Source organism: Dendrobates tinctorius, unplaced genomic scaffold (assembly GCF_039654945.1).
Source record: "Dendrobates tinctorius isolate UK_male_01 unplaced genomic scaffold, ASM3965494v1 ptg000127l, whole genome shotgun sequence".
Lineage (NCBI taxonomy): Eukaryota > Metazoa > Chordata > Amphibia > Anura > Dendrobatidae > Dendrobates > Dendrobates tinctorius.
Window position 1 is genome coordinate 2,301,910 of NW_027361795.1, and position 11,028 is coordinate 2,312,937.

The 11,028-nt window shown below is 45.5% G+C and overlaps 1 protein-coding gene across 1 annotated transcript; it reads left to right on the forward strand.

Moving 5' to 3' along the window:
- Window positions 1–788: 788 nt before the first annotated feature.
- LAMTOR5 (late endosomal/lysosomal adaptor, MAPK and MTOR activator 5) lies at window positions 789–10,334 on the forward strand. Its single transcript, XM_073542431.1, has 4 exons — window positions 789–975; window positions 2,893–2,954; window positions 3,311–3,428; window positions 8,298–10,334. The coding sequence occupies exons 1-4, from the start codon at window positions 941–943 to the stop codon at window positions 8,356–8,358; spliced, it is 276 nt and encodes a 91-aa protein (XP_073398532.1). The 5' UTR covers window positions 789–940; the 3' UTR covers window positions 8,359–10,334.
- Window positions 10,335–11,028: the final 694 nt, after the last annotated feature.

Sequence of the window (11,028 nt, forward strand, 5' to 3'; positions counted from 1 at the left end):
GGTTTCCTTATAGCATAGGCACGGCCGCTTGCTCCTGTTCACACTTGCTTAGAAGATGCAGCTCAGTTTTCTTTGTAGGGTACAGAACTGGTCTGTTTCTGGATAAATCGCGCTTGGTGACCACTTGTCTTATAGTAGGAAGCGCCTTTAGGCTGTGTGCCCAAGTAGCTATTCTCATGCAGAATTAAACTGAGCAGAATCGCACACCCTGCTCCCGGGAACACGCATGCGCTTTCCTAAGCGTTTTTGCCCATATAATTGATGGTATGCGGAGTCACGTGCGATTCCGCAAGATCAATGAACATGCTGCGTTTCTAACCGCTAAGCGTTTCCACAGGGGTTAAAAGCGCACTATTGGCACATGTGCGTTTTTCATTAAGAATCAATTGGATGCTTTTCTTAAGCGTTTCTGCAGCAGAATCACTTGTCTAAAAGCGCCGCGGAAACGCTTAAAAAACGCTACGTGGGCACACTGCCTTACTATTTCTCAAGTCTTAGCAAATAGATACAGCAGAAAACAGCTAAGCTGTGCGGTAATACGGCGGCAATTAAGGAGAAACCGCATTACTGGCAGCCGCTGTGTACGTGTAGTGTGTGCGGTACACAGCAGGGAAGCACTGGAGCAGCAGCAGCGTCACAACGAAGGGGGCCAAGAGGCCGGCCATGCGGTTACCCGACGCCAGGCTGCACCGTCTCCTCACACCACCTCATGCTCCCAGCTCCTCTGCTGCACCGCTAAAACCGCACGCAACTTCCAAACCAACTGACCCTCAGCAGCCCCGCCCACTGTTCCGGCACGTGACTGATCTCATGTTTGTGACGTCATCACAGGCCCTTCCGCTCTCCAGTAGCCTGATTGCTTCCGTGCTTGTGATCTTGATCACGTGATCATAGCAGCAAGAAAGCTCCTTTACCTGTAACTAAACCTTTTCCTGGAAAGATGGAGTCGGCTCTGGAGCAGCACCTGGAGGAAACGTGAGTGGCTCTGACACCGCTGTGTGCCCCCTAACCGGCCCAGCTAGCAGATAAGTCTGTCTCCCAGTACTAGAATTCATTCACGGGAGCCCCTATCACCAGTCTGTGGCCGCCCCCTTATGTACGAATGCTGGGCAGTCACAGGTTAATCAGCTGTGACCCTAATGCCCCTAAAAGGGCCCGACCTTCCTGTTTGTGCGACCCCCCCAGCCTGGCAGTAGAGGAAGGCGTCTAGTCCGTCCGAGTGTCCGTCTCCGGTAGCCATACACGTCTGGAAATGGTGCACAGTATAGCGCACGTTCCCTCTGCCCCATTATAGTCTATGGCCCCGTCAGCGCATACACCCGAATCCAATTTTGCGAGAGATTTGGATATAAGCCCCCACGGGACCACCTAGCTTGTGGAATCCGCTTCCTAAAGGATGCCGCAGCGCTGGGTTAGTGCGGAAAGCGATATCGCGCTCTTTTACCGCAAGAGCGGCTGCAGAAAACTGTGGGATCCCGCTGTATATGCCAGAATCCCACTACCTGGAAGTTCCGCCTGACTTCCTACCTTTCGGGGGATATTAGGGGCCCTTCCGAGCCGATCTATAAAAGAGACTCACCAGTCTGAGGCAGCTCACTGTTTTATAAAACACAAAGAACAGCACCAACTGGTGATCGGTGGAGCTCGGCGGCTCGAGTCCCTGTCCCTCACTAGTCTCTGGCTGCTGGACGGGAGGCTCATGAATCTCTGAGGCTGAGTGCAGACGGACTTTTCGGCCCTGCGGATTTTTCCGCGCAGAATGGAAGAAATCCGCAGGTCGAATGACCTGCATTTTTCCTGCGGATTTCTTCCATTTTTCCTGCGGATTTCATGCATTTTTTGTGCGGTTTTCCATCTCGGTTTTCCCCCTGCAGATTTGGTGACAGGGGAGATGGAAAACCGCACAAAAGAAGTGACATGCTGCGGATTTTGTACCGCGGAAAAATCCGCAGCGTCTGCACAGCGGTTTTTTTTTACATTGATTTTAAGGCTACTGTACATCACAATGCGGATATGCAACGTTTCTGTGCGGTAAAATCCGCTGCGGATCCGCTCCAAATCTGCATCGTGTGCACACAGCCTAACCTTCCAGGATCCTCTCACCAACCAGCTAGAAACTACTGACCTGGCCAATAGACCGGAGTCCCACAAATTGATCCTCTGATCTCTAGTGATAGATTTAAGAAGGCCTGTACAGCCATGGCTGCCACTGCACCTGTGGCACTGAGGCAAGTATTGCAGTGAAGGGTGCGATTGCTCCAGCTCAGAACTGATAAAGGCAAATGTGGTTCGTCTGAATGGGGTTGATTCTAAAGGAGGCGCATGGATTTCAGTCAGCCTCATTCAGGTGAATGTGAACCCCCCCATTGTCCTGCCGACATATTGTGCAGATGGTAAATCCTGACTGACTGATCTGTCCACGTTATGCTGCCACAGACTAGAGGATGTCTTACTATTCAGGAGTCATAAATGCTAGGTCAGAGTCACTGTTAGGCTGGGGTCAGATATGCGAGAAACTCACACCAGTCTCGCATGTCAATACTCGGGACCGGAGCGTGCGGCTGCATACAAATACATGCAACTGAGCAAAGTGCCGGGTATTCACATGCGAGGCTCGTGCGAGTTTCTCACATGTCTGACCCCAGCCTTATAGCCAAAATAGGCGCCATAGCACCAGCTGTCTGAAATGGCAATAAATATATTTTTTATGGCAACATCCATGTACTATAGGGGAAAAGAATATACTCAGGTGTTAGTCTCCCTCCGCAGGTCTAGCAATGAGTGTCCGTGTTCATAAAAAAAAATAAAATGGAAAACTCCATTAATAACTGAGAGATTTACAGAATACTTTATTTCATGCATTTACATGTTGTTTCATGTTTTTAATTCCAGGATGAAAATCCCATCTATCGTTGGCGTTTTGTGCACGGATTCTCAAGGACTGAACTTGGGGTGTAAGTCGATTATGTACAGTCATACTGTATTTTTAAAATCAGTGATCAGAAAAAACTGAATCGCATGCTTGTGGTTCTTTCTTCACGCCTGGTGACGTGTCTGATTTTTATATTGACAACAGAGATAAACACTAATTGTAGCACAGTCCTATCTGTTCTGGACCTCATATAGCCATGGGGCGAGTGTGGGAATGTGGTGACAAGTTCTCACTCTGTGGGCTACTCATGAGTCTGAGCTAGACTAGTGTTTCGCCAAATATCCAGCGGTGGACCAGTCCAAGCCTTCATGTGACTAATTCTTTGTGGTAAGTCAGGATCTAGGCGAGTACATGTAATAGTATCCTCTCTTCTTTTAGGCTGTGGAAGTCTCTCGGATGAGCATGCTGGTGTTATCTCCATACTCCCTCAACAGGCAGCTAAGCTTACAACAGACCCTACTGATGTGCCAGTTGTATGTCTGGAATCTGACAGCGGGTAGGATAATTACTTCTTATGTTTCATCAACTTCTTCACGTAAATGTAAACTTTAAAAAAAAAAAAAGAAGCAGCTGTTGGGGAGCGCTAAGGCTATGTGCACACGTGTGTTTTTTGCTGCGGTTCCGCTGCGGTTTTGGCCCTGCGGAACCACAGCAGTTCCGCAGACATGGTACAGTACCATGTAACCCTATGGGTTTTCAAAACTGCTGTGCTCACGCTGCGTTTTTTTTCCCGCAGCATGTCAACTGTTTCTGCGGATTCCGCTGCGGTTTCACACCTTTAACATAGTAGAGGTGTGAAACCGCAGGTCACTTTACCTGCGGTTTTACCTGCGGTTCCACGGGAAAAAACCCACAGGTGAATCTGCAGCGTGTGCACATAGTCTTACTGTTGAAAACCACCATTATAGTCAGATAGCAATATAATAAAGCCTTTGAAGTTCCAATCTAACATTTCTGTATGAATAAAAGCACTTCTGTTCTGCAGCTTGTCATGTGGAAATGACTAGGACTAGTCTGGTAGTGCGTTACTTCCACCAAACAAGAATGGAGGGCACCATCACATACATGGGATCAATCCTGTAGCATGTCTATACAAAGTAGTGCATCGAAGAAAAAGAAATGTGCAAAGATACAGGGATCACCATAAAAATAGTAATGCTTTATTATTGTACACCAAACCAAAAACATGAACATTAAAATCATTTAAAAATACCAATAACTCGATTGCCCATAATAGGGGTTTGTCCAGCCACTCCCCCTCTACCTGAATAAATAAGCCAAATAAATATGCACATAGATTAGATAATTGTTCAGCACCACGAATGGGGATGAAAAATACAAAAATCTAGTCGTCTAGAGTGCAACCATATAATCCACAGAAACCATACAATAAATAGAAGTGCCTGCAATGCCCCCACCCACAAGAAATGCAATCAAAATGTGTCAATATAACCAGACAATGAGGGAAAAAAAAGATAGCAAAGGAGGTATCGCACAAGGTTGGCTCATGAACGGAACCCTGCCTGGCTCGTGGAAGCTCAAGTGCTGCAGGCTGTGTAGAGATACGGGAGAGCTGAGTTGTGTATCATTACAAACACTTTCAGATCTCATCTCACGGCAGTGTGAGGGGGGAGATTTGACAGCACTCTGAGATCTGGAACTATTTGTTACAATAGACAATTCTGCAGCTACTGTGTCTACAGCTAACATGATGAAAGATTCATAGGACCCTGGTCCAACAGCCGTGTCGATAGTCCACAGCTGTCACACCAGAGGCCTACAAACCTTCTCCCACCTGTCAGCATCCCGATGCAATTTAACCCCTTAACGACCGCTGATACACCTTTTAACGGCGGCAGTTAAGGGTAATAATAATCTTTATTTTTATATAGCGCTAACATATTCCGCAGCGCTTTACAGTTTGCACACATTTTCAAGGGTACTTAAACCACAGCACTGCTTTTTAACGGCGCTGAGGTGTAAGTGTATATCGCCGCCCAGAGCTGGAATTTCTCCGGGGTCTTGGTTACCGGGGGGTAGCCAAGACCCCAGAGAACATGATTCAGGCTGTTTTTACTGACCCTGGTGTTGCGATCACCGTTATAAATGGTATAATAGCGACCAAAAAAAAAAAAAAAGTCTGATTTTTCCATTTAATTTCTCTCTCTCCTCTTATGTGATCGCACATCAGAGGAGAGAGAAATAGGGTCACCCGATCCCCCTGGTACCTCTGGTGTCCCTGCAATCCCCCGTGAAGTACCCCCGAGCGCCGGCATCTTCTTCCAGGAGAAAATGGCGGACACATGCATAGTGCGCCCGCCGAGATCTGCCGGCCCACACCCGGCAACAATAGGAAATTTTTCCTATTGGTTCGTTTTGATCACTGTGATAGGGTCTATCACAGTGATCAAAATAAAAAAGAAATAGTAAATTAAACCACAATTTATCACCCCCCCCTTAGTTAGGTAAAATTAATAGTTTTTTATTTTATTTATTTCCATTTTCCCATTAGGGTTAGAGTTGGGCTAAAGTGAGGGTAAGGATGGGATTAGGGTTAGGGGTGTGTTGGGGTTAGAATTGGGGGGTTTCCACCAGTGGCGTAGCGCGGGGGGGGCGGTCCGCCCCAGGCGGCACGTGTGTGGGGGCGGCGCGGCAGCAGCAGCAATTCATCTCCTCTGTGGGAGAAGCGCGGAGGCACAGTGCAGCAGCATCGGGTCGGCCTGTGTGCGGGCACATGAGGCTGAGCAGAGCGGCCTGTTCGCCATTGATAGAAGGGGCAGGCTGTGACGTCGTTCAGCAGCGTCCCGCCCCCTCCAGCCTTTGCTCCTCGGTACTGAGGCGGCTTCGGCGCTGGGGGCTGTGGAGGAAGTGGGGACGCTGGCAGCCTTCCCGGGAGGATGGGCCGAGGCCCCATTCATTCATGGCGGAGCCGCCGTCTGACAAGGTGAGAGGTCTCCGGTGGTGTGTGAGTGCCCGACACCAGCGCCATTCCTGTGCCCAGTACAGCAGGGCAGGTGGAGGTGGGCGCACACACTGGCAGCCCACAGTCCTCGTCTGGGACCCCACAAGGGCTCCTTGGGGTCTGTACTGTCACCAGTTCTCTGCCCCTCATTACTTGCGTCCTGGGGTGTGGGGCAGGCACATTACTGTGGGGGTGTCTGCTGGGGGTTGTAGTCCTGATGTGATATAAATGGGGCAATTCTCTGCGCCCCCTGATAGTGAGGCCGGTGCTGGGTGGTCTCCTCATCTCTACACCACAGTTTAAGGGGATTTCCATCACTTATTGTTGGGTCCAAGGTGGAATAATTAAGCCGAGACCCCCAAATCCTATTCTTGCCCCCTGGATCAGCGCCGCTCATCACGCTCACAGCAGAGTCTTGGGCAATCTATGGTCATCAATGTCTGGAAGGGGTGTCGCGTGACCGCTGCAGCCAGTCCAATGCCACCAATCATCTGCAGTGTTCTGTCCTGCGTCGTAGATGATGATGGTGGAGACCTCATCTAGCCGTCCTGTCTAATGGTCGTAGTGATGTGATGTCACACCGCCGCCATCGGTTGTCATACTGGGGATGCTCCTTAAGTACACAGCCGTACGGTGGCCCCCAGCCGAGTGCAGGGGCCGGGGTTCCCCTCTCATCATGTATGACCGCATACACAGGTCTGCTGGATTTCATACACATCCTATACCCGTGTATATATAGAGAACTGCAAGAAGATGAAAGTTTAGAAATAATAACAGCAGAGTAAAGGTACTGTCACACTAAGTGATATCGCTAGCAATATCACTATAACTTGTGACGATATAGCGATATTGCTAGCGACATCGCTGTGTGTGATACTTACCTACGACCCGCTCCCCCGCTGATTATCGCTGATCGCGCGAGAACGTCCAGGACTGTTTCTTGTCGTCAGCTTCCTGCGGCGAGACGAGCGACGAGCGTGGAGCCGGGCGGGAGGACATAGGATCGCCACGTCTGACTGGTAAGTAGCGACCCCCGTCCCCAGCGATCTCGCTGGTGAGATCTGCCTGTGTGGCAGCTCACTAGCGACCACTTAGCGATGTACCAGCGATCCTGATCGCGTCATATCACTGGTAGATCGCTAAGTGTGACTGTACCTTTAGTAGCAGACTAAAAATTATATCTTTGAGTGTAGTGTGGGCTCTTCGGATGCTTCCGGAATCCGGATTATCATTGACCAAAGGGGCGGCAAATTTTTCGACCGCCCCGGGCGCCACAAACAGTTGCTACGCCACTGGTTTCCACTGTTTAGGTACATCAGGGGGTCTCCAAACACAACATGGCGACACCATTGATTCCATCCAATTTTGCTTTCAAAAAGGCAAACTGTGCTCCCTCCCTTCTGATCTCAGCCATGCACCCAAAAAGTGGCTTTCCCCCACATACGGGGTATTGGCATACTCAGGAGAAATTGCACAACAAAGTTTGTGCTCCATTTTCTCCTGATAACCTTGTGAAAATAAAAAAAAAATGTTTCCAAAGTAAATTTTTGTGAAAAAAATAAAATGTTCATTTTTTTTCCTTCCACATTGCTTTAGCTCTCGTGAAGCACCTGAAGGGTTAATAAACTTCTTGAATGTGGTTTTGAGCACCTTGAGGGGTGCAGATTTTAGAATGGTGTCACTTTTGGGTATTTTCTGTTATATTGACCCACAAAACTCACTGGAAATGTGAGGTGGTCCCTAAAAAAAAAAAAAAAGTTTTGTAAATTTTGTTGGAAAAATAAGAAATCGCTGGTCAACTTGTAACCCTTATAACTTCCTAACAAAAAAAAAGTTTCCAAATTTGTTCTGATGTAAAGTTGGCATGTGTGAAATGTTATTTACTAAGTATTTTGTGTGACATATCTGTGATTTAAGGGTACAAAAGTTAAGTTTGAAAATTGCAAAATTTTCTAAGTTTTTGCCAAATTTCCGTTGTTTTCATAAATAAACGCAAGTTATAGCAAAGAAATTTCAACACTAACATGAAGTACAATATGTCACTAAAAAAAACTCAATCAGTGGGCTATGTTGGAGCGTTCCAGAGCTATAACCTCAAACTGACAGTGGTCAGAATTGTAAAAATTGGCTTGGTCATTAAGTAACAAATTGGCTCTGTCACTAAGGTGTTAAAATAATTTTTGGGGAGCCCTGTTAATCACTTTGTTGCATGTTTTTTTTCCCTTCTTTCACTCCTTTGTTTGGGTGATTAATTGATGAATGCGCTTTTACTTGTAGTCTTCCACTATATTTGTAGGTCATATTCTCATGGAAAAACACCAGGAGGAAGCAAAATTGTCTAATCACTCTTGTGTTACTTAGATGACAAACTGATCACTTGTCTTTTTTTTTTCTCCTCTACAGGACCATTATGATTCGGAAACATGACCGCTTGACTGTAGCGATTCACAAAATGACCTCCTAGGAGTTAATCTGTGGAACAGAAAAAGAAGGATACACACCACCTTTTGGGAATCTGGATTAGAAAGAAAACTTTTCCTGAAACTATTGTGACTATTCCAAAAGTGACTGAAGTTCAGGTCTCCAGCCTTCAGCAATTGACACATTAAACACTGGCTTCACACCTACAACAATTTTTATTTGCTTGGTCAGCAGATCTGTTGAAAAAAAAAAAACATGACATCAGTTTCCATTTGCTTTATCTCCTTATTTTAATTGCAATGGGCGAGCGAGAAAGTGATCACCGTAGATTGACATATTAGATGAAGATTGATCAACCTTGGTATCTGTTTGATACTTCAACTAATTATTTTTTGGCAGATCAGTTTTGATACATTTTTCAAAAATTGTGAACCTTAATGGATGATAGTTTGGCAGACATATTTTTAACGAAGCTTTAGTATGATTTATCATAAAAAAAACAAAAAAAACTATAAAGAATAAAACAAAAGAGTTAACCAAAAAGGATTTGCATTGATATTCAATTGATTGATCTAGGCAGGCTTCCATTAAGCATTACAACTAAAGAACATTAACCACTTTCTGACATTAGACTTAATGATCTGTCCATGTGACCTGGGCCTATTTGACCAGAGACGGATTGTTACGTCATCCCGTTTGTCCTCTTTCACGGAGGGGGGGTTTGTGGGCGATCGCTGCCGGGTGTCCGCTGATTCTGACAGCGGACACCCGGCACTAAGTGCCAGGAGCAGTCACACACCACTCCTGGCACTTTATCACCCGAAATGCTGTGTTTGCAGCTTTCCATGAGCAGGCAGAGGGCTGACAGCACATCTGCCTTTGGATCGGAGACCCCACGGCATGATGCGTTGTTCCGATCGTTGCCGTAGTGACCCGATGTCGTCATGAGGACATCCGGGTCACTAGAGCTAGGAAACTTGCTGATTATGCGCAGTGCATGATCAGCAAGTCTGTCCGTGCAGAGCTGACAGTCTCTACAGCATGGAGATGCATCCCCATGCTGTAGAAGCGATCAGCCTGCAAAAAATGATAGTCCCAAAGTGGTACAAAGTAAAAAAAAAAAAAAAAAAAAGTAACTTTTTTAAATAATTGTAAAAATATAAAAAAAGTCAAATGGTATCTATAAATATTTGTATGAAAAAAATATATAAATAAAAACAGTACACATTTGGTATAGCCGTGTCCGCAACAACCCAACCTATATAACTGTACCACTAGTTAACCCCTTTAGTGAACACCATAAAAAAACAAGGCAAAAAACAATGCTTTATTATCATACCACTTAACAAAAAGTGGAATAAAATGCGATCAAATAGATGAATATAAGTAAACATGATACCGCTAAAAACGTCATCTTGTCCTGCAAAAAACGAGTCACCATATAGCTCCATCACCGGAAAAATAAAGTTAAAGCTCTCAGAATAAGGCGATACATAAATAATTTTTTTTTCTATAAAATAGTTTTTATTGTATAAAAGCCCCAAAACATAAAAAAACTAAATGAGGTATTGCTGTAATCGTACTGACCTAAAGAATAAAGCTGTCTTATCAATTTTACCAGACACGGAAAGGCGTAACCCCACCACCACCATGGAAAAAAAAAAAAAAAAATCCCAAATTGGTGTTTTTTGTTAATTTTGTTTCCCAAAATTCGGAATAGCAATCAAAATTTGTCATGTGCCCGAAAATGGTTTCAATAAAAACAACTCGTCCCGCAAGAACAAACAAGCCCTCACATGACTCTGTGGGCCAAAATATGGAAAATTGATAGCTCTCAAAATATGGTGACGCAAAGACAATTTTTTGCAATAAAAAGCGTCTTAGTGTGTGACAGCTGCCAAACATAAAAACCTATTAATCTGGTATCTCTGTAATCGCACCGATCTGAAGAATAAAGTTGCCTAATCTCTTATACCGCACAAGGAACGGCGTAAAAAATAAAACCAATTCTTCACCTGCTGTTGATTTTTTTTCATTCTGCATCCTAAAGATCGCAGTAAGGCTCGGTGCACATTTATCCTGCGCACGTCGCTGAGCATTTACACTGGGGTTTCCGTGTAAATCTCTGAAATAAGTGAGTCAGACAGAACCTATGGAGGAAATGTATGTCTTTTTAGGATTGCATAACAGTGCCGTCGGCCACAGTTTTGTGCACTTATGAAAAGAATGACACTGCTGATCAGAGGCCAGACGGAGTCCAGAGTAACTCTGCTGCCTCATTATAGTGAATGGATCCCTCGGGGGTTTCATGTGTCACGTCACTAGGAGATTTAGTTGGAAACCCAAAAGTTAGTGGTTAGCATACAGCGCCAGATAAATATACCAAACGTTATGTAAAATGTTCCCAATAAATGCTTCAACTCAATCCACAAAAAAACAAGTCCCCACTCAGGTCTGTCATCTGTTAACGGAAATATAGGGGGCTTCCACGTTACTGGTAGCACAAAGGCTCTTGAAAAGCAAAATAACCCTCGCTCCCAAAAAGAAATTTAGCAAATTCTCGCCTCTCAAATCCAAATGCCCCTTCCCTTCTGAGCCCCACAGTGTACCTAAACCATATATTGCATCCACGTTTGGCATTTCTGAAGTGATGAGAGCCCATCTAGCTTACGGGTCCATGCCTCCAGAAGCAAGGGTTGGGCATAACGTACTG